We start from the raw sequence: 24685 nt of genomic DNA on the forward strand, positions 1-24685 counted from the left end.
TGAATAATAATCAGGACTAAAATCACTTTTCCATGAGCTTCATGTCATTCTTGTGCTAAATCCCAGCTGTTCAAATGCAGTCTAATCATTGAAGGGTGGAGACCTCTATTAACCTTGAATCATTTCAGTCCTTTTTCACATTGGAGGTTTTTTGCAGACACGAGTGATAATTTCCCATTTAATACAGTCTGCTGTGGCATAGTTCACTGAAAGCAATGTTAATAGGCTGCAGATTAGGCTTGAATTTGTACTTAATATGTAAATAAGTATAATTTTAAATTTGATGTGGAATCCAGACAGATTAAAGTCAGAACCTTTGCTGCTTTTATGCAATCTGAATCTAATTTCTGCTTTTTCCTTGACAGCTTATTACCAAATTTTCAGCACTATGTGCCGCATCAAATTAATAAGGAGCATCTTCAGTTAATGGTCTGTTTTCAAAATTATGTTTAAAAAAAAAGGCACACAGAACTACAGGATGCATTAGGTGAGACAAAAGACTCAGCGTAATTGGTACTGCGTAAAAACAATAGATGTGTTAGCATTTTTACAAAACACCTAACATTCTTAGAAACACATAAAATAACAGACTGATATTGCCAAACAAACATTATTGTGACTATGCTTACTCCAACCTTGTTGGTAACGTAAAAGAAACAAAGCCCGACACTGCTACATGTTAGCTACGTTAGCGTTTTTACTGCAACACGCAACCTTGTTTGTGACTCGTAAAACAATTTTGACAGAGCGCTGGGTACCTCTCAAAATCCTACTCTAAATCAATAAGCACATCCAGATCTAAGGTAATCTGGTTGGCACTGCTGCTTTATTGAAAAATTAAGGCTTTCAAGTGCGCCTTATCCTTCACTTTAGTTTTCATTTCATGTATTTTTTGTTCCTTTCATGAAAATGATTGATTGTCCAATACATTTACATGTTTGTCTTACAATATTGAAAATGTTCATGATTGGAAAGGAGCAGAATTGAAGATTACAATTCTTATAATTGTCTGCTCCCTTTTAAACATTGCATCATATTTACATTTCTCACACCATCACCTGTGCTCAAATTTCACCATATACAGTTCAAATAAATACAGTAAATACATAGTTAATAATCACTATTTAATTAAGCAAATATGACTTAAATGTGTCTTTGTTTTTTTCTGGGTTTTTTTAATCTATGGATTTCATCATTTCTGTAATGAGTTTGATAATCAATCAATCAATCAATCAATCAATCAAATGCGTTGGCATTTGAAAAGCTAATATGGAAAAAATTGCCAGTGAGTGAGCCCAATAGTATCTGTCATCATGTAGTTGTAGAGTTAGATAAGCTTATTCTTCTTTAACATTCCTGGTACATTGTCTGTCCGTCCTGGGAGAGGATCCCTCCTTCATGTGGACATCCCTGAGGTTTCTTCTTTTTTCCCTCTGGAATCACTCTTGTGCGATCTTGTGGGGTCAAAATGACCCCACCCTTACATTGACATGTTCTCCCTATCGTGACAAAGGTGGATAAAGGTGAAGAAGATTTCATGTAATCCATGGACACCAGTGAAGATCAAAAATCACTGAAGAAATAAGGTTCAGTGCACTGTCTTGTCGGGTCTAGATGACCCCACTCCCAACGTTAAAGTGCCTTGGATAGCACAAGGGTTAAGGAGGTTATCCTTACAGAGAAGGAGTGTCTAAGGGCAGGGAGGCCCAGTTTAGCCTAGTCTGTTTAGTGTAGCAATTGCCTATTGTATTCTATTACTGATTTCATGTTTCTATACAATTACCGGTATGAACCCCATTGAGATGACTAATATTGTAATATTGGGCTATATAAATAAAGTTGAATTGAATTGATAGTCCACATACTGTTAAGTGCTTAGCATCAAGAGTCCTGAGCTACATTGAGTAAGGGAATGAGGTGAAGAGGCCTGTGCAAGGAGGTCGGAAGAGGTGGAGGAATATTTCTGGAGTCATGTGTGACAAACATCAGCAGGACTGAAGCTAATAATGATGTCATACAAATTATTAATTGCATCTCATGTCACTTTAGATTAGCGGCCCCGCATTAGCTAGACAGTTGTTGGGAAAGGCTCCAGCAACCCCATGCCCCCAAAGGGATTAAGTGGGTTTCGGAAATGGTTGAATGGATTTATACACACACTGCCACTCAAAATCTTTTATGTTCAGGGTCATAATCTTGCTGCAGAATGAACCCGTAGCCAACTAGAAACACACCAGAGTTTACTGCATGATGCTAAAAGAAATGCCAAACTTCATGATTCAGTTTAATTTTTTTTCTTCCTACGAAGTCATCAATCCTGGAGTCAGCGAAACCAGAACATGTCCAGTCCTTTAGCTTGACATTGTAGCCCTCATGAAATAATTTCACAGCCCTACGGAGTGACAAAGCAAAACATCGAAACGGTTCTATTTAATGCATTTCACACCAGTTTTAAGCAATTTACGATCTCAGTTTGATAAATCAAAGTTATCTCCACTGATCAAAACAGAAAATGAGCATTAGAATGGTTTAGAAGTTTTAATGTCTAACAAAACAGCTTTGTCTTTGCTCTTAAACATCTGAAAATGAGCCCAGAAGGAAGTTGAATGGTTTATTTGAACACTTGTGCTGAGTTCTTACAAAAGCTGCCTGCAGCTTCTGTGCTCTGAATCTCAGCCCTGCTCTTTTTCTCTAGGTTAACGCCTAGCCTGAGGATGATTTGTGGGAAACTAGAAGCAACATCAGAAACAACATATCCAAACAAATATGCACCAGAGACAGCATTGCTTTCCTGAGCCAATGAGCTGTGAATTGGGTGGGGGTCTGAAAATAAAAATGCATAACTTGTAGTGCCGGGTATAAATTATCAGAAAGACAAAATTTTAAACCTTTTTCTAGCGAGAGCCTTTATTTCATTTATGTTTTTACGAAACCCATCCTGAGGGCTTGTGTTTAAAAAGATAACTTAAAGGATCTTTGAAAACAGGCAAAACAGTAGTCAGTAGTAAACAGAACACTTCAATTTTGATGAAAAACCTTAATAGGAGATTTCATTCAAGAATCAACAACCTGGCAAACCACTGTGGCAAGCAGAACCTTGTAGCTACTCTCCGGTCCGTAACCCCTCCCCCCTGGATCCAGAAGGAGCAGTTCGTCTCGCTCTCTCTGCTTATCCAACCCTTAACCCTTGTGCTATCATGTGGGGTCATCTGGACCCCACAATACAGTGCGCTGAACAAGCATTCACCTGTCTTTGGGGTCCAGATGACCCCACTCTCAACGTTAACCTGCCTCCAACGCACGTTTACTTTGGGAGTGGGGTCATCTGGACCCCACAAGACAGTGCGCTGAAACTTTTTTCTTCAATGATTTGTTATCTTAACTGGTGTCCATGGATTACCTTTGTCATGGTAAGGATAACATGTCAATGTAAGGATGGGGTCATCTGGACCCCACAAAATGGCACAAGAGTTAAATAATCTAACCCCATGCCCTCTCCTTCCTTGAGTTCTTGTAAAATATATGTTTTGTGTCATTTATGATGTTGTGTTTTTGAACCTTCACAATAAACTTTTGTCGTCCATGGTGGTGTTATCCGTACATTTTTACATCCGTACAGTTATCGTACATTATCGCATGAACCCGTCACCATGAGTATTGAAATAAATCTTATAAAGTTTTTTTTTTGAAAGTGCAATGGAAGTTTTTATTTGCAAACTGTCCTACTGATCAATGAACGATTGATTTTCTTGCGCAAATGCAACGGAAACGGACTAGTGGAAATCAACCTTGAGCGCCTTGTCCAAAGCTCTTGGGTTCAGACATAGCTACGCAAGATCTTATGACTGTTTTTGGGCTCCTACGTCTGTTGAATGCACGTTAAAAGTTAAAATAGGTTATACTTTGACTAATCAAGGACTCGGATTTGGTAGTGACGTGTGGATGACGAACCTTTTAGTCCACGGAACTGACATCTGTTTTAAAATTCGTGGAGGAATTAATAATTGCGGTTTGTGTCCAAATCTTTCAAATGTCGGAACAGAACTGTCAAAGGAAAAAGCCTGGAGTGATATTTGTGTAATTTGCACTGCATCAACAGTTCACACCGAGCCGCTTTCATAGGTGGCAGACATGCGCTAGAATTGATTAGCGACAGTCCAGCATAAACACCATATCCCAAACGTGCATTCAGGAATGCCCTTTTAGCTCCTTCTTGAGAGCCACCTTCAAGCACAGATGAAGATGGGGCCCCCTGTTACTGTCGGTCTGTTTGGGGTAAAACAAATGATTTGAATTGAGTCTTGCCTTCTCCAAATTGATAATCCAGCCGCCAAAGGATTTCTCATCCAGATTGGAGTGGTGCACAAGCGGGGTAGTTAACCAGTAATCAAGTCACATCCGTCATCCTATTCCAAATTCTCCACCGCACTCCCCCCTCCTTCCCTCCCCTCAGCCTGACTTAACTCGTCCTCTCGTCTTTTCCCTGAGTGACACTTGGAAGTCGGGAAGAGCCTTCACTGATTGCCCTTGATGTGAATCAGATGCATCTGCCTGCTGGTTGCCAGTTCCCAACTTCTTGGCCATCGGTCAGACGAGAGGCAGAAATACTAAGAGAAACCCGAAACACCAGCAGGAATTAGGCTTTTCTTTATCCTCAGATAAGAAATGTGTTTCAGAATCACCTTTTCCAGGTGTCTGTCCCTTTTGAAGCTGGAAAACGTGCTGAGAAATAAGATTGGAATCAATAGCTGTTCATACTGAAACCTAATTAGGATTTAATCAGTGATGTTGTACAGTAAGTGTAAAAGGTAATTGAAAACTGCTAGCAATGTTAATCTTGTTTGGTAAAACACATTCAACATTTAGATGATGAGCTTGGTAGCCACTTATCACTGAAAAGAATTCCATTAAACAACATTTAGTTCTGGGCCTTTTTTTGCATTACAGTTATTCTCCCAACCAAATTATTTGGAAAATTTTCCCTCATTTTAAAATTTAAATAAAAAAATGTTAGCCTTGATAATTGCAACACAGATTTTTTTGTAGTATTATAATTACTGAAAGCCAATTAAATTAGTCTGGGGCCTTTTATTTTAATTTTTTTCTTTCCAATTTACAATTTTCTCCTTTAAAACCATTTTTGTGAGAATATTTGACATCCATTTTTTTAGTACGACCCTAACTTTTGTTTACAGTTACATTCTTGATATTATTACACAAAAAATCCACAAAAACTCAATTCCGAGTACATTTAGTTATTTTGTACTGCATAGAGATTTTTGTGTTTTGTAACAACTTTCAAACATGCAGAGACAAAATACAGATGTAAATATCCAACAACAAAGCAAAGATGAGGACAAAATAATGAGAAAACTGTCTAGAAAGCCAGGCGAAGATCCTTGTGTCATAACTCTTCTTAAGTTTGTTTGAAACCAAAAAGTTCAAAGCCAACGGCTTTTTGAAACCTTACATTTTGAACAAAAACATTGCTAATGGGGTTGTCGGTTTCATTCCTGTGTCAGTATAAACAGCCAGTGTGATTGGCAAGGTTGATTCGGGGAGTGCAGGGACGTTTTTCGGAGACACAGTTAATTAGGATTTCAGGGACATCAGTGCAAATGTACCTTTATAATAAATAAACATAAATACTAAAGACTGAAGCGATTGTCTGATGTTTCTAAAAAAAATTACTTTTAGAATATACAGTTGTTGTTGTTTTTTTTACCAGCATTCAAATCCTTCAGCTTTTACCAAGATGTTTATTAGCTTTAGTAGCAGCCACTTTCTATCCAAACAGTTCAACATGTGAGGACTCAACATCCAAGCTATGTAACCCTGGCCAAAGCATTCTGCACTAAATCTTTATGTCCCTCGGCTGCACAAGAAAGCCGGAATGGCTGGCCGTAAGGCTCCCAGGCAAAGTCATTCAAACTCCAGCTGAGGGTTTAAATCCGGTCCTGAATCCAAGGCATCCAAGAAAATGTGACTCCTCTTCAATCTGTCATTGATTAGCTTCTGTGAGGAAGCATCATTGCAGAAAGTTGAACTCTGAAGCTTTGCTTTATCTCACTCTGTTTCTCGAAATTCTCCTAGAGACGCTGCCAGAAAAGGGAAAGGTTTAGGATTTAGGATGGGAGTTTATTTAGACGTTTAAATCATGTTTTCTTTTTGTCAGAAAAATAAGTAAATAAAGGAAGAGCTCCACATGATCAGCTTACTGTCATTTGTTATCAAGAGATCTTGACTGTATTTAGCCGACTTTGTTTGCAGAGAGAACAGTTTCTCTGCGTAATAAAAACCATCTCAAAGTCCTTCAGCCAGGTAGTTTAGGGTTCCTCTCCAAACATCTTTTGTTCTATTGTAAGTGGTCTATTAATAATGGTTATACAGCATCAAAAACCTGCGTCGTTCTCTAGGACATACTTTCTACACAGCTGCAGAAATTCACCTCTGAGTGGTGGGCGGGACTGATAGCACGCAGTAAGCCCACCCTCCTTCCCATCATCCATTTGTTTTAGACGCTTCACTGCTAGCTCACAGCCATTGAATTGGACAGAGTGAGTGTGATTAAAAACATTATCCTGACAAATAGCATGACTGAGTAATAACTGATTATTTCTGTATAGAAGTCTATGGGATTTTGCTTTTTTTGGAGCCAGCAGGTACTTCCTGTTTGGAACAGCAGGGAGGAGGGGTCACTCAGTCCAGTTGTCTTTTACCATCAATGCTAACAACTCTTCACATCCCCAAGCTAACATTAGCGGTGCAACAAAAACATTGCAGCTATCCAAGATATGATTTCATTCGGACAACTTAATGATTGTGTGGGAACAAGATATTTATTATTTTATCCATGTCAGGTCACGGGGTCCGTACATTTTCATTAGAAGTGGCTGCTTGAACGCGCTCCGCCATGAGTGATGTAAATGTAGCTTCAAAGGGGCTGCTGCACTGTAACAGTGGGATTTTGCAATGTTATTTAATCACACTGTCATCATTTTTGGTGAAATAAAAATAGAGATTTGTTGGTTTTTATTTAATTTTTGTTGTCGTGTGACATTCAAGGTGCGCTTCCGATCTCACTTCCATGTATGCTCAAACACACACTCTCTGGATTGTACCGTTTTCTTTGAGCGTTCTTTGACAAAGCTGGAAAGAAAGCTGGATTACATGTTTTCAAAATGTCTCTAGGGGGAAAAGGCTAAGCCTTCCCACACACAATTTGTTGTTCTTAATAGCAGTGCCCATTGATGTTTGGCAGAGTTCTCCTTCAGAGTACGCTAAATAATTCAAGCTCCGTCCAGCTTTTATTGTGGTAGAACAATTACTGAAGTTGGATCTCGGTGTTGCACAGCTTTTAAAAGCAAGGACGGAGAAGCATTGCATTAGATACACTCAGATCCCACGTTTAATTGATGCTGGCAGCCAAAGTGGGTTGCTTCTAAAACCATAATTGTCTGGTATTTTTCTGTAGATTGAAAGGTTTTGACCATAGGAAGCGAGAATGGGTCCAGTCAATCTCTCACATCAAGCAACATAAATAATCCAAAACAGAAAAGTCTCACTAAATCTTTAGCAAAATTCAATTATTCGGTGAAAATACATGTGGTTAGAATGAAAAACAAATAGAAAAACACAATTTGACTGACAAGTAGATTGAAGGGGGATTTTATGTCACAGTGGGTATACATATTTTTTGTAAACTTCTTGTTCTTATTTTTTTAAACAAGGTTATTTTTTTAAAACTGCAGATCTAATGGATTTTAATAAGCTTAACCCAAGCAGCAGAGTACATGCCAAAGGTGAGCCATACGTATGTAAAGACGTTTTTAAACTGAAATTACTGATATTACCAAAACTAATCTCAAATTGGAGGGTCCTTTTGACAGATTTTGAACAATTTGGTTGAGTAATTTGCAAGCTCCCTCTTTCTATGAAGCGCATATCTTAAAATGCGTTCTTTTAATAGTTTAGAGAGTGATAGGGAGTTAAATTCTGAGAAAAAGGAAGTGGCTTCTACTCACGCATGAAATACCCTGCAAGTAATCATTGAATTATTCATCTAATATGCTAAGTATTTCTATTTCCACGCTTTAAATTCCCTTGGTTTAAAATTACATTAATTTTAAAAGAACTGCATTAAAAAAGGCTCCAAGTCTTTTTTTTTTTTTTGTGGAAAAAGGGTTGTTTAGGACTTTCTCCCCCCCCCCCCTTTTTTTCTGTTTACATTAAGTTCGTCAACTAAGCAAAGTCCACATTTGGTGGGCAGTTTACATGACCTGGTGTCCTCTGAGGATGTGTGTGCTCCACATAAACTTCTATAACGCATCTATTTCTTTATCCCGACAGTGTTTCCTCGTTATATCACGGTCGGTCCTGCTGTTTCACAGATTTTTTCAGTGCAGTTTTTTATTTACAGCTGCTATGTTCTGCGTTTTCATTGGTTGTAGACCGTTGTCAATCAAATATTTCCATCTCCTGTATAGAGGGGGTTCAGTTTGCCGAATCTACAGAAATCTTCAATAGTGAGCAGATCTTTGTTTTTGTTGTAGAAAAACTGGACTTATTTTTTATGGTTTGAACTTTGAGACTTTAAAGAAGAGAGAAAAGTGTGCAAATGTTCATGTTTGCCTGAGAAAAAGTGCATAAACTACGTCGTGAGGAGTTTTACAGCCTAAAACATCTGTAATCCTTCTTTGTTGATTTCACTTATCACAGGGTATTTATAGAATGTTAGTCCTACGATAAATAAGGGAACGCTGTACGGAGCCGATATTACCAAATGGTGGACCAGGGTCCTCATGCGGAATGACCGACTGTTCTCTCTGCACCAGCGGTAATTACCCTCTGGTAATTACAAATGGCTCACATGTTGCTGCCATTTACATCCAACAGGTCTATTGTGAAAAACATATGAGCAGGTAACGAAAGGAGTGAAACGTGTTATAACACAACCACATGGTACTTTCGAAGGTGAGGAAAGCCGATTATTGAAATGATTTACTAGTTTGTTGCAATGCAGGCCTAAATTTGTCCCTGTTTACTATTATGAATGTGTCTTAATGTGAACACAAAAAGAAATATTACTGAAAAGAAGCCAAAATATAGCAGGTGGACCTTGATTTGGATGAAGTTTTTGTTACTGGATCCATTAAAACCTCAATTGGTTACTCTTGGTTTAGAGGGTTGACTAAACAACCCAGTACAACCTAATTTTTATCGCCAGATGTGACAGTTTCATTGTAAAATCTAATGTGTCCCGCTAAATTTACCACTGCTTTACAAGTTTCAATTGTTTCACTAAAACATCTTAAAAATTGAGTGCTACACGTTTATCCATATGCACAAGACAGGGATACATTACCCTGTAATTGGTTAATGTACTGAATGTCCCAAGGCTTAGGAATGTGGAGGCACTGTATCTTTTTGTTTTTATTTTTTTTTATTTTTTTTATGGGATTGACAGAAAAGAATGTTATATTTCCTCAGTAAAGTAATTGAGAAAAATGTAGTGTTTAGGCAACCCTGACATAAGTGCAATTAATATTTCTTTCCACTGTCTGGTTTAATAAGACAGCAGTTGGTACACATGACCAACTTTTCTCTGCAGACACTTGATGATGGCCATGCTTTTCTAAAGGCATGAATTCATTTCTTGACAGTCCCTCCTCTCAAACACTTTTATTTGCCCCTCTAATGATGTAATTCATTCAGCTTGAAATTGGAAGAATCACAAAAGACCACTTTCACCCATAATCCCCATGAGTGCTGATAAACCCCTTTTGCTCAGTGGCTCTCCCTTTCTGAGTTGTGAAATATTGGATACTTAACATTGATCCTGCAGTGAGAGATGACACGTAATTTACGAGCACACATTTTCTAATACTGGCTCCAGATCCGGCGCTATTTGTTTTATGCCAATCCTGAACAGAAACAGTCATTGTTTAACACTGGTCAGCGTCTCAAATTCTTTATATGTAAAACATCCAACACATGTTAGAAATAGCTTTAACATTAATTTGGGGTCTTTGTTGGTTTAGACCTATTATTCTATCTTGTTCTGGGTTGCGGGGCCAGCAGCCAATTCAAAGACTCTTAGACCTCCCTTTGCACAGGAACTTCCTCCTGTTTTGCCAATCCAGCCAAGAGACATACTCCCTTCAGCATGTGCTGGGCCTCCTCCCACTGGGATATGCCTTGAATGCCTCACCAAGTAGGCATCAAAAGGAGATGACTGGGACACCCCTATTGACCTTTCTTGTGCTCTGTGATTTGAGGGACGGAATCTAACCATCAGCTATACCCCCTATTTCAAAATCCCTGTGCTTGCTTTAGAATGCTTGTAGTGATTTGACATTGTATGTCTCCCTATATTGTGGTTCATTCCCAAGTGGACTTCCTGGTGTGTTGCAGCCATTGATGTGGGACAGAATGCTAGCACTCATGAGGTTTACATCACATACTGATGGCTGAGTGAAGAAGTTTTAGTTCAATTAATTTAGCAAATTTTGCAAAAGAAATACCAGACTATAACACAACTACCAGTTATCAGTTTGATGGTTTTATTTTTTTAAGAGGTTTTTTTTCTTTTAATGCCAACACACAGCTCAAACCTTTTTTGTCTTAAATCAAAGGAATATTTCTACACAGGTCTTGAAGATAAGCTAGAAATGATTTGGTTTAGAATAACTTTCACATTTTCCAAAAAAAAACCTATTCTTGTCCAGTACTTTTATTATCGTTAAAACTAATGGCTTTTATTGAGGCAAATGAGTTTTCCGCTATTAAACATTCTGCTTCCTTCATAACCTTCTGATTAAGTCATTATTGTCTCCTTGGATATTTTTAGTCGTTCAGTCCTTTTCAGGTCGCTTCATTACTGTTTTATGTTTTTGCCATTTCTATACAAAGACTTTCACTGTGTTTTCTTGTACTTTTCACAAGACACAGCACCAATGTATGGTCTGTTATAGACTTAGCTCAAATATCAGTCGCACAGAACTTTGAGGCAAAAGGGACAGAAAAAAAATCATCATACTTCATTAAGGCTACGTTCACCCTACAGGCTGAAACGACCCAATTCCGATTTTTTTTGCCCCTATGCGACTTGTATCTGATCTTTTCATGACAGTCTGAACAACACAGATCCGATCTTTTCAAATGCGACCCAGGCCACTTGGGTATATGGTCCTTGATCTGATACGTATCCAATCTTTTGAAATGCGACCTCCGTCTGAACGGCCAGGCCACATGAATCCGACCCGTACGTCATCGATACGCTACAAACGTCATCATTCTGCGTTGAAGTAGGCAGGAACTAGAACATAAACATCAACCATGGCAGACGATGCTGCTGTCAGTCAGTGAAAGGGAAGCGAGGTCACCGAGTTGATTAATATTTGGGGTGACAGCTCTATTCAGGCAAAACTCGAGGGCTCTTATTGCAACCGGGCGTTTTTTGAAAATATTTCCAGCGAAATGGCCGAGCGTGGTGTTGAACCTTTCCCGCGATGACTTTTTTTTTCTCCCTTTCCGGCCGTGGTCAGAAGCATGGGGGAGACCTTCTCCAGGGCCGAAGGCAGACCCTCCTCTGGGGTTCACTTCCCCGTTCGGACCCTTAGAAACTCCAGAGCGGGTTAATAAAAAGTCAAAAGCATTTATTCTGGGGGAACCCTTCTTTTATTACCGTTCTCCTTCCTCCCTAACACACAACATGAATGCGCGCCCCCACTGCCCCCCTCATTCTCTACCTTGCTGTATGCGCTCTCTCCTTTTCTTACACACACACACACACGCGTGCAGCCCTAGCACATAAACATCCCCATTCCACAACAGTGGGTACAGACGATCCTGGCTCCAATGCCTTCTAAAATGAGAAGACTGTAATTGTGCTGTGTCCTTTGTGAAAATAAATGTAATAATGCAAAAAGAGCTCAGCTGTTGACAACTCTATTGTTGAAATCTATTGTTAACGTTAGCTACTTCCACAAACAAACAGTACTCTTCTGCGCATGTGGGTCACTTCTGGGTCATTTCACGGTCACACAGGAGATTTCACAAAAATCCTCATTCAATTCAATAAAGAAAAACGAAATCCGGTAAAAACGACGAAACCTCAGGGGTGCCCACATGAAGGAGGGATCCTACCCCAGGACGGACAGGCGGTGAACCAGAACTCATAGAGAAGAATTAACTTATCTAAATCTACAACTACACATTTAAAGTCCAGCAGACGAGCTTCATCCAGACGAAAGAGGGGAGTGGGAAAGAGGGACAGAACAAAAATCACACTGCACCAAACAGAGGCATGGAGAACTAAATGATGAATAATGATCATAAATAGAGGAGAGAAAGAGAATAGAAGTAGATGAGAATAGAGGACAGAACCCCAGTGCACCATAGTTTCCCCAGCTTCAAACTTCTAGCAGCCTACTAACAACTTTATTGTTATTGTTAAGTTTAATTTAAACACATTAACAGTAAGTTAAATAATCTCTGATTACTAGCTAGCCTGACAATAAGCCTGTCCAAAGAGGAATGTTTTAAGTCTAACTTTGAATGTAGAAACTGTGTCGGCCTCTCTTACATGAGTTGGGAGTTTATTCCATAAAACAGGGGCTTGGCGGCTAAACGCTCTACCTCCAACAGTACCTTTACAAATTCTAGGAACCACAAGCAGTCCTGCATTATGCAAGTGTTCTGTTTGGATGGTAAGGCATTATGAGGACTTCGACATAGGATGGGGCCATACCATGTAAGACCTTATAGGTCAGCAGGAGGATTTTGAAATTAATTCTAGAATCAACTGGGAGCCAGTGAAGTGAAACTAAGACAGGAGTGATGTGATCTCTTCTGTTAGTTCCTGCTAACAATCTAGCTGCTGGGTTCTGAACAAGCTGAAGACTTCTTAAGGGAACTCTTAGGACACGCTGAAGGTATAGGTGGAAGTAAAGCTGCTTAACTACAACTCTTTCTAGGTTTTTTTAAATAAAGGGGAGGTTTGATACTGTTCTATAGTTGGCCAAGTTACTAGGATCTAAACTGGGCCAACCTTGTTTGTAACACGTAAAAAAACAGACTGATACCGCTAAAACAAACGTTACTACGCTAACACCCAACCTCGTTAGTAACCCAAAAAAGAAAACAGTTAGACATGCCAAACGTCAGCATTTACCATAACACCCAACCTCGTTTGCAACTCATGAAAAAGACAGACTGATGGTTTAACAGCGCGCTGTGTGCTCCGGATCATAAGCCACACTGTATTTTTTTGAAAAAATTAAGGCTTTAAAGTGTGTCTTATGGTGCAGAAATTGCCGTATTAGAGTCTTAAAGTGTACAATGGTAAACACTAAAGACTTTGTTTCCCATCTGTTCTTAATGTCAGAAGATGCTGGCATGATGTCGTGTATCCAATTGAAGAGAAGTCTAGATTCAGCAATATTAATTCCTAGCAGGTAAAACTAATTTTAGTTTTTCAAAAATGTGGTCAATAGCAATTTCTTTATACAGGTAATTATATTTTTATATGTTTTCAATATTTCAATACTTTATTTATCGACCACATGTAATTAATATAGACAACTTTGACAGATATATTTTAACAACAATGCATACTCAGTCTGTGTTTCACATGTGCATTATTTTGGATTTGAAATAATCAGTGGAGATTAAAGGTGACTATACGTGTGCACCATGACAACAGGTCCACTGGTGGACAGGCCTCCAATGACATTGAGCCCACAGGAACCTTTTAATTTGTCCTTGTCTCTACTACTGTCTGTCTCCTGCAAAATTTCTAAAAATAGCAAGGCTGATGCTGAGGGGAGGCGGAGACACTTGCTTACTCAACCTGCTGTCACATACTGAGCTCTTCATGTTTACTGTGGCTAATTGCAAGGCAGACGATAGTGGATAATCCCTGCGATGTCATTGTGCGTTGCATTAGGTTTCACTTGCCTCTTCAAACGCAGAGCTGTTTTTTTAAGATTGTTACCAGCTAATATTTTTCCTTTCATGCTGGGAAGTAATTCCCTCAGTGCCATCCGCAACCAGGCTGAATTAAAAAGAATAAAGCATGTGAAGGACTGGAAAATAAAGATGAACACAGGTGTTGGTTTTAGCGAGAACAGAGTGTTCATAAGCAGCTTGTTTATGCATGTAGACCTGCATGCAAAAAGCTATTCATAGCAATTCTGAGCAGTGTTAGCATTGGCTATAAGGAGGAGGTGAAATATGTAACATATCTAGGTCACATAAATTGAATGAATCAGGTATCTGGAAATATAATTGATGTTTTTAAGCTTATACAACAAAGTTATTTTAGTCTCTGAAGTATCTTTAGATGTTGTGAGGAGGAGAGCATGCGGATACAAAAAAAAGTGAGGTTCTCTATTTACCTCTAAGTTTACCTCCTATCCTCACCTGTGCCCATGAGCTATGGGTTGTGAATGAACTGATAAGATGAGGTACAGGTGGCAAAGAGTACTAAGCTTCAAGGAGTGGCAGGGGTCCCCTTTGGAGATGGGGTTTGAAAGTCAGGCATCCAGAAAGAACTTGGGGGACTTTACATTGAGAGGCACCAGCAAAGGTGGTTGAATGATGTTAAGAAGAAAAGAAAAAAAGCTCCACCCACATACTCTGTGATTTAACCCTAAAGACATGTCCAACTGGGAGGGGGATCATTGGCAGACGTGATTTAGAAAAACTAACTTTTGACTTGACCGGTAAACACTTTGGCTTCCTTTCAGAAATCTGGGATAGGTCTGGGGATCCCTGCTAAAAAGTTGAAAAGTAAAATTTGTAATGCCCAATAATTTGGTCAACATCAAAAACTAATGGATGACGCAGAAGCATAAACCATCCTCCACTTAGCGTTGGACGGTTGCCTCTGCGAAGTTCATTAATTGATGATAATGGATACCTATAACTGTCGTACCCCTCTTATACCATAGACACTTACGGAATAAATATTAAATCAAATGTAATCCATTCATCTTTTAAACCTGTTTTGTCCCTTTCGGGGTCACTGGGCTGCCGGACCCATACCGGCTACTCGTAAGCAAAGGCAGGGGACACCCTGGACAGGTCGCCAGTCTGTCGCAGACCCACAAATCACACACCCACGCACACTCACATTCACAATTTAGAGTTACCAATTAACCTATGAAGCATGTTTTTGGAGAAAAACCACACATGCAAAGGGAAGAACAGGCAAACTCCACACAGAAAGGTCCCCCCATTGGTGTTCTGTTTCAGGTCTCCCAGCCGGGACTTGAACCGGGGGCCTTCTTGCTTTGAAGCAAGAGTGCTAACCACTTTCGCAAAAGCAGAATATTTGATAACCGGTCGTCATGGCTACTGAGCCTGCACCCATCTTCCTGTGGAATAACATGTCCACATATGTTCCAAGTTTTTGTTGGTCTGGTTACCAACTAGTGTCTACGCCAGCGCAAAAACATTCAGGCCAAGTGACCGGAACCTCTTTTCTAGGTGTCCACTGTCCCTTTTAATGGAGAGCCTGCAGCCAATCAAAATTGAGTATTCACCAGAACCATAGAAATGGAATGGGTGGATGGATGGAAATGAAAAGTTACAAATTGTCTCAAAACATTTGAATTAAACCTTATCAAATGTCCTGTAAACCTCTGACTATAGTAGACCTGGGACAATAAACTATTTTTTTCATTGATATGGCAATTCCTGGTAAAACATGTTTGTGTGTAAACGCAATGCCAATACAAAAATATTTTTTTTACATGTTCAACAAAATTAAGCGTCGATCAATAGTAATATTTCTTGTCCAGCTCTTTCATTAGATGAGGTCTTGCAGCTTTTTTTAAGTTTTAGTCGTTGCTTGGATGTTGTGTTCAGTTGTTCAGTTTCATTATCCTCTATGGCTCTTTTTTTTTTTTTAATGCTGAAGGGTCAGCCTCATATAATTCAGGCACCTGCTGTGACTCCAAGGGCAAAGAAATATTTGTCCTCTATAATTTGATCGTATAAATGACGCCTCCCTCCTCACTCTCCGTTTCATCAAGACAGCCAGGAATTCATTTCAATTTGCAGATGTCCAGAATGAAAGATTTCATTATCTCATCTCCATTGCTTTATGACCATGTGCCTGTTGGTGCCATTCCTTATCCGTTTTTTTTTTCGTCGTCAAGTGTGGGTTTGTCATTGACATCACTGCCTTGGAAAGAAAGGCCATCCCTGATTGGGAGGAGCCTGATTGAGTAGTAAACTCTTTAGAGGTCATGGTACAATCATGCAGCTGTTACCATTTGTTCGCTGTAATGAGCAGTTTGTAGAGGCTTGGGTGAGCCGAAAAAAAGACAAGACTTTATCTGAAAACCTTGAGATATACATGTTTCTGTGTCAGTGGGACTCAAATTATGTGTCTTATTCATTTCACAGATACCCAAGGGCCTATTCCATTGGGTAATGAATAATATGGCAGACTGGGAGGATTCTCTCACCCCATCTTCCCTTATTGCTTGAACCTGTAATAAATTTCACGCCAGTGCCATATGGTAGCAAGTCAAGTGTGGGATTCAGTATGCTGTGTTATTTATTTATTTCCCAGGTGATGCTATTCTGTTAGTGATTTATGTGTTATTGTGCGTGATCTGCTGCTGGGATCTATGACATGGGGTGTGAAGGGGTTTTTGGAAGACAGCCCGGGCGGAAACAAAGCCGTTGATTCATAAGAAGGTTCTACTGTAGGCTCCGTTTGGGAGCTCTGGGTTTTGCGGTGAAACACAAATTATCAACCAGATTCTGTCATAGTGATTCATGAAAGAAAATATAAAAAGTCACGGAAAAAAAAAAAAAATGGTTCTACAAACTGCTTTTAGCATGAATCTTTCTTTATTTCTATTAAGCTTTGGCCAATAACAGCAGCAAGTGTTGAAGGCTTTTTTGTTAGTTTTTTTAAGAAATTCAATTTGCTTTATATAAAACATTCAGAGGAAATATTAAAGGAGTGATAATTAAAATAAAATAAAAACGTAAAGAAAGTTTAAAAAGTTGAGTTCAAAGTAAGCTGAAAGTACAATTTAGTATGTAATTGTTTGAATGAAAACTAATCAAATGCAGCTGAGACTAGGTGGGTCTTTAAACTGTATTTAAGTAAAACGAGTGTTTCAGCTGATCTAGGCTTTGTGAAAGTCTGTTCCAGATCAACAGGACATGGAAGCTGAATTCAGCTTCTCCGTGTTTGGTTTTAACTAGAACTTGAGAAAAGACTGGATCCAGATGACCAGAGAGGTCTGGCTGTTACACACTGGGTCAGGACGTCAATCATGTATCATGGTGCTAAACCATTCAAAGCCTTATAAACCAGAAACAGAACTTTAAAGTCCTCAGGCAGTCAGTGTAAAGACCTCAGAGGTGGTCTACTTTTTTGGTCCTGAGAACCTGAGGCGCAGAGTTCTGAATAGGCTGCAGTTTCCTGAATGATTTTCTTGTTTTAAAAAAGGTATCATCTTAAAAAATATTATTATCTGTACTACAGGTGCATTTAAAGGGTCTACTGTATATCATGCTATTCTTAAGCCTTTCATAATAATCTATATCCATATAGATGATCATTAAATACCTTTGGTAAACTAAAGAACAATTTTTAAAAATGAAATGTGAGTTATTTTCACAGTTCATTTTCCTACCCTGGAGTAAGACTCGACGATATCTGAGGCACCGGCTTTCTCTCCTTGTGGGTGCCGCCCATTTTTGTGGGTGCCGCCTAGAGCCGGCCTCGGCAGTATATCTGCGTTTTGCCCACGAAAACAAACAACATCCAAACTTTTGTAAAGATGGACGTGCACATTTTGGAAAAGCGTTTTTGCCAAACATCGCTAGCTCCATGAGGAAAGTGTGTTTCTGTGTTATGCTGGGGGCTGTACTGACAGCGCAGACTCTTCCTGGAAGGGGCTGTTCCCTTGTGACATCACAATGTGAGAACCCGCTCATTCTCGTGGGTTGGAAGGGGCTGGTGCACGTAGGGCAGGTTTTCAGAGGAATACTCAGAAATGTGGTTATGGATCAAAATACCGTAAAATGAGGAGTGAACACTAAAATAAACCTAAAAGATCCAAAAAGTTTACTTTTGCATGGTTTAGGCCCTTTAAAAGACTTTTATTTTCTAAAAAAACTGCAGTCTGCCTTATAAATTAAATAATTGTGGTTTTGCTAAATGATGTCAAATAAATATTGAGAGGTAAATGTAACATGTAGCAGTGCTGGACTTTTTTCTCTCTACATGTTAATAACAAGTTTGGGAGTTACTGTAGTCACAGTAAAATTTGTTTTAGAGGTATCGGTCTGTTCTTTTAACGTGTTGCAAACAAGGATGGGTTTTATTGTGAACAGGTAAACGTGGCTAACGCGGCTAATGTGTCTAACGCGGCTAATGTGGCTAACGGGGCTAATATATAACATGTCAGACTGTGGGTATATCCGAATTCTCCCCCCCCGTAACCCCTATATAATGCGTTTTGCCTTTTTGTATTGCGGTCTGAATCTACAATTCCAAAAACGAGGGCCCAAAAAATTTCCCAGAAGTCTCTGCGAAAAACCAGTGTACATCGATGCTCACTAGATCGGCGAAAAAAGACCACAATGCATTGCATTGGAACCTTTTTTACCCCAAAAAATGTATTTAAATGTATTTTTTTGATAAACCATCAACATTTTTATCTTCAGAAGACAGTGGACTCGTAAATAATCCTCACAAAACGTTCATTTTAATTGGATTTTAACTTCGTGAAATCGATGATGTCATATCCACTGTTGAAAAAAAAATCTGTGTTTTTTACTTTAGAAATACTGTTAACACAGCTGTTAAAGTTTGACTGACTGACTTATCTCTGACTCTTTTGTCTCACTAAATGCATCCTATAGTTCTGTATGCAAGTTCAAAATTAGATAATTTATTGACTGTTTATCTTATAATGCGGTGCACCCTAAAGTGCAGAAAATATGGTTGCTTTCATATACAATACTTGCATTAAGCAGTAAAAACATATTCTGCCTTTGGAGCAAAATGAGGCAGTTTTTATAACACTCACAGGGACAGAAAAAATCCATTCTATCTGCAGCAATCCTAATTTTTTAAATTGAGCCAATACCTTTTATTCACATACATACACACTGCTAAAGCTGTAATTGTCTTGGTGTTTTACTAAAAATGTTTATCGACTGAATGTTTGCTCTTTTAGTCTTTTTTTTATTCATGGGCTGCTCATTAACTATAAAATATATTCCTTTGACCTCACTGGACACTTACTTTCGATAAAACAAGAATAGAAAGGAGGATGTTTATTAAGGCTTTTGAAACCTTTTTTTTAAGCACATCAATAACTAAAAGCACAACTTGAGAGCATTGTTTGACTAATACAGTATAAAATGTTTTTCTTTGAACTAATTGTATAGTCAAAATCAAGATTAAGTAGGAAATATAGGAGAACATCAAAGGTCAAACGGCTTGTTGTTTTAAAATGCGGACTAAACCAAATGGCTGAAAGAAAAATAAATGTTTCATTGGGTTTCCTTTCATATGTTTAAGGCCTGAACAGTTACGATTTTTCTTCCTATGTTTTGCTGTTTCTGGTAGTTTCTCAACGTTTTTTTCTAATAAAGAATAAAAATTGTGAATTTCAATAGAATTGACAATGAATAAAATTGCATCATTTTGTGATAACAAATTTAATGGTCAAACCTCACTTTCTCTCAGCAGACACAGCTACGATGGGCTGGACAAGAAACTGAAGGAAGTTTTCAACGAACGCAGCGGCATTCTACATCAGCTCTCGAAGACATCAAAAGAACTGAACAGCTTAAAAGGCAACCTTCAGGTTGGAGTTTTACTGTCCTTATCTTTTATACATTCTCTGCATCACAGGTCTTTTCAAGCTGTGAGCTGCAAGTCATTCTTGGAGCTCTATTTTCCTCTCACTGTTTTTTTTTATTTTTTTTTTATTTTTAATCAGCCCGCTGTAAACTAACTAGATGTCATTAAATATTGATGGGGAAATGTTTGTCAGTTCAGTAGGCCCAACCCATTGTTACATATCTAATGATTTTAGAGAAATGCGGTTGGCGAAAAATGGAGATGCATTGTCAGAGTCAACAAATCCAAATCCAAAAAAAGAAGATTAAGGAACCCTATTTAATCTTTTTTTCAGGAAAATAAGAGTTAAAATCCCAAAAATAGGGATAAAAATATAAAATAACTAGCCTAAACAGCAAAATACAGCATTTTTCACACTCTAAGGGACATTTAAAACACTTATTTTATTTTCAATAAACCGACTTTACCAAATGAACCGGAGCACCTTTATCTATGGATAATTGTGGTTGTCAAAGCGATTTTGAGAAGTACCACGCGATCTGTGAAAATGGTTTGGTCAGGTTTTTTGCTAAGTTCCAAACAAGTTTTGGTTTTTTTCTGTGAATATGCTAGAGTGTCGAATGTGTAGCGGTATTGGACTGTTTTTTTTCTTTCTTCTTGTGTGTGTGTGTGTTCCAAAGAATGTTAGGAGTTAGCATAGTCACATTAATGTTATTTTAAACGGTATCTTCCTGTGTTTCTACGTGTTGCAAACAATGTTGGGAATTACAGGTACAGCAAAGAATTCACATTGGCTAACTCTTTTAATGTGGCTAACATATAGTGGGGTTAGACTATAGTTTTTTTATGTGTTACTAGCAAGGTAGGGTGTTAGAATAGTCACAGAAACATTTGTTTCAGCTGTATCAGTGTTATTTTTTTTGTATTTTTCATGATCAAGGTTTGGAGTTACAGGTATTGTGAACATGCTTACACAGCTAATGCTATTGCGTGGCTAATGTATAGCATGCTACAAACAAGTTCTAGGTTACGTCCAAATTCCTTAACTAGTCACTACATATTGCACTATATATTGCGTTCGCCATTTTGTAGTGGTGTCCGAATCTACAAATCCAAAATCGAGTGCCCTAGAAATTTACTAGAAGTCTCTGCGAAAAACCAGTGTGATGCTCACTTGATCGGCAAATATAGGCCACAATGCATTGCGTCGGAAATATTTCCCCCCAAATAATTTATTAAAATGTACTTTTTTAATAAACCAACAACATGTACATCTTCAGAAGACAGTGGACTCATAAATAATCCATGCAAAATGCTCATTTGAATTAGATTTTAACTTCGTGAAATCGATGATGTCACATCCGCCGTTAGAAAAAATAGTGAGCATGCTTGCTTTTAAAATACTTGCTTTTAAAATTCAGGGCACTAAATAGTGCCCCACTATATAGTTTTTTAGTAGTTAGGATCAGGGTGGGAATTCGGAGACAGCCTACAATTTCAAAATCGAGTGCCCAAGAAATTTCCCAGAAGTCTCCGTGAAAAGCAGCATCGATGTTCACTAGATTGGTGAATATAGACCACAGTGCGTTGTGTTACAACAATTTTTGCAAAGAAAATGTTTTAAAATGTATTTTTTTAAGAAACCATCAACGTTTTCATCATCAGAAGACAGTGGAATCATAAATAGTCGTCACAAAACACTCATATCTATTAGATTTTAACTTCGTGAAATCGATGATCTCTAGGGAGGGTTTGACACGGACGCTCCGGCGCTTGTTTCACCTTCATGAAGCAGAGTGGTTCGGCACATTGTTTCGGGGCGTGTGTCAACTAGCCCGGATCACGTGGTTGATGACGTATGCAGCGCCAAAAGCTTCGTTTGGTCGAACCACGGTTAAGATGTTGTTTTGTTTTACGTTTTTCATTATCATTTCCACATTGAAGTGTCACAAGGGGCTTAGTTGAAGCATATGATATACGTCCAGCCCGCCACCAGATGCCGCTGTTCTGTGTGGTTTCAAAGCCCTGAATGATTTCTGGCACAATTACATGAACCCCTGGGAAAGTTTCATGGGGCTTCTATTCCCATCCCTATTGATTCGCCGTAAAAAAAAAAAGAAAAAAAAAAGTAGTGAGCATGATGAATTGCTTTTAAAATACAGGGCGCTACATAGTCCCACCCTATATAGTTTTTTATTAGTTAGGGATTAGGTCGGGACTTTGGACATAGCCCTAGAATTTTTGTGAACACAGTTAATAAAGTCTGACTGACGGACTGTCTTGTCTCACTTAATCCATCCACTAGTTCGATGCGCATCATGTATGATATAAGTTAAAAAATAGACCATTCATTGATGGCGCGCGTCATAATCTGGTGAGCCCTATGGTGCAGAAAAAACAGTAAACAAATGGACTTTTTTTGCATGACACATGTTTTGGCTTTGCTGTGGGGGACTTTTACCCAGTCATGCATGACACACTTTTTCAGTCTTGTTACTGTCTTTCTACTTAACTGAAGTTGAATCACCCACATCTCCTTCCACCGTGTCATAGCTTTTTCAGTCAGCTGAGTTTTTAACTGGGCCTCTACAGCAACCCGATCCGTTTTCTGCTAAACTGTTGTACATTTGTTCGTGTTGGAGGTCATTATGTCGTTGCGTAACCCACTTTCGACAAAGCTTCAGCTGTTGAACAGATGGCCTCCAGTTTATATCAGTATACAGTGCTTAATCTTATACTCTGTAATGGCTGGGTTTCCAGGCATTTTCATTGTGCACATGCTCCACTAGTCACCCCTCCATAGTTTCTACTCAAATATAACTAGTTTCTTTAAGATATAAAATTTAACCGGAGCTTTACCTGGATAAGCACTTTGTATTTAGAAACAAAGCCATGCACAATAGAAAATGTCCCCATCATCCCTGCCCTGGCATTTCGATGCAAGATTTTAAATGTTATCGTATTTCTCTTTCCGCAGACTCTTTCCGCAGGCATCCAAAATTGATTTGTGATTTTACATTTTCTGTGAGGGCATCCATGCCTGCATTTTCAACTTATTTGTATTTAAGCCCGTCTGGTGATGTATCAACCACCTGTCCGTTATGTGTAACTGCTCTCTCCAATGATTGCTGGGACACGTTCCCTGCAGATGATGAAGTAGGCGCAGAAAATAGATAGACAGATGTACCTTAAGCTTCCATCATTTATTTATCTTGTTGCCATGGTGCAAAGTAGAAAATGGACAGTCTTCTAAATAGCAATACACAAGATATTTCACAGAAATTCACAAACCCTTCTAATGTTGTGTAGATATGGAAAAAAAATAACTTAATAAAAGCTTGCTGGTGCTTTCTACAGTATAGTGCATATAGAAAGACTTAAATCTGGAAGGAAAAAAAAAGGGTGATTTATATAAAGATGTTTTTAATCTGGCTTCTGGAGGATTTATACTCTGTGATATTCAAAAGTACAAGAACCTCTGTAGATTGTGTTCCTCTCTAAAATAAGCTGTCAGCAGGTAACTGGTGAACAGATCATTCCCTTTTATGGCATAGCCCAATAGAAAACAGGCATAGTTGAGCAGCGACAACCTTATTGCTTTACAAAAAAAGTACCGGTAATAGGCTAAGTTTATAAGTGATTACTTTTACTAAAATTGTAACTGAGTTATTAACTAAGTCGTAGCAATAGTAAAGTATCTAATTACTCATAAATATTACTGTTTCCTTACACACTTTAGTTTAACTTTATGCTAACATTTCCCTGTCTTCATGGAACAAATGTGTTTCTCTCAGCAAATCCCAGATGTTTCATTTGATTAAATTTCGGAAAGAAGGAATTCAAATTAAGTGCAGAGTTCATAAGGGATTTTGCTTTATTCGACATGAATCATTTTTACGACCATGTGTCCAGTTATTCTGATAATTTGGTTAGGTTACGTGGTCAGTTACAATGTTAAGATACAGCATCTTTAGATAAATTCATTTCAGAGCATATTTGCCTTGGACTATAAATAGAATGAGATCCATTACTTTGTGAGGGAAAACCCAACTTTGATTATGTTGAATTGAGTTGAATTTCAAGCATTGTGGTCAAAGCAATAAAGAATTTACACATATTTATCAAACTCGTCAAATGGGGAAATGCAGAGATTAAAAAGACAGAAAATAAAACAAAACAGAAAAGTCACTTAAATCAGTGGTCCCCAACCTTTTTAACACCACGGACCGGTATGACGTCACACAAAGTTTTCACGGACCGGTCTTTCAAATGTAGGCTGATGAGTATTATAGCAACACTATGACGAAGGGGAACAGAATAGTGCTTTTATTTTGACATGCATGTCATTTTACATCACACAGGGGTCATCATCCTCTCCACTTCCCACACTCATGGTGCAAAAAAGAAGTGCTGTCTATTAAATGTAGCTTTTTTTTTTTTTTCCCGGAAGTCGAAGGGTCCTCTTCTGTCTCCTGGCTGTGCGTTTTCCCCTTGGCAAAGAAACATTCCAAAGACGTTTGTTTTTTACTCATTTTGCTAGCTCCTGGGTTTCATTTTAGCGGTGACCTATCACGTGAACGTGAAGAGCGCCTTGGCCTGCGTCTAGAGCACGCTCCGCGTGTTCGCCACTCCTGCTCTAGAGGGACATAGACGGATGTAACAGAGAATCGGGCAATTTTTCAAAATAAAACTTCTTTTAGATTCCGAAGTAAGTAAGACGGAAGTAATGTAAGTTATTTATTCTTTCTGTGCAGCCCGGTACCAAATGACCCACGGACCGGTACCGGTCCGCGGCCCAGGGGGTTGGGGACCACTGACTTAAATCACATTTGCTTG

The 24685-nt window shown here is 38.7% G+C and overlaps 1 protein-coding gene across 3 annotated transcripts in view; it reads left to right on the forward strand.

Annotated features, from left to right (window-relative positions):
• Positions 1 to 24685, forward strand: part of luzp2 (leucine zipper protein 2) — a 238041-nt gene that overhangs the window by 89456 nt on the left and 123900 nt on the right. For 2 of the 3 annotated variants that reach the window (XM_023952509.1, XM_023952501.1), the window contains exon 2: positions 19733 to 19853. In XM_023952509.1, coding sequence (XP_023808277.1) covers positions 19733 to 19853 — 121 coding nt within the window. The remainder of the gene's footprint in view (positions 1 to 19732; positions 19854 to 24685) is intronic. The other variant, XM_023952504.1, reaches the window with a different exon arrangement.

Source organism: Oryzias latipes, chromosome 3, assembly GCF_002234675.1.
Source record: "Oryzias latipes chromosome 3, ASM223467v1".
Classification (NCBI taxonomy): Eukaryota; Metazoa; Chordata; class Actinopteri; order Beloniformes; family Adrianichthyidae; genus Oryzias; species Oryzias latipes.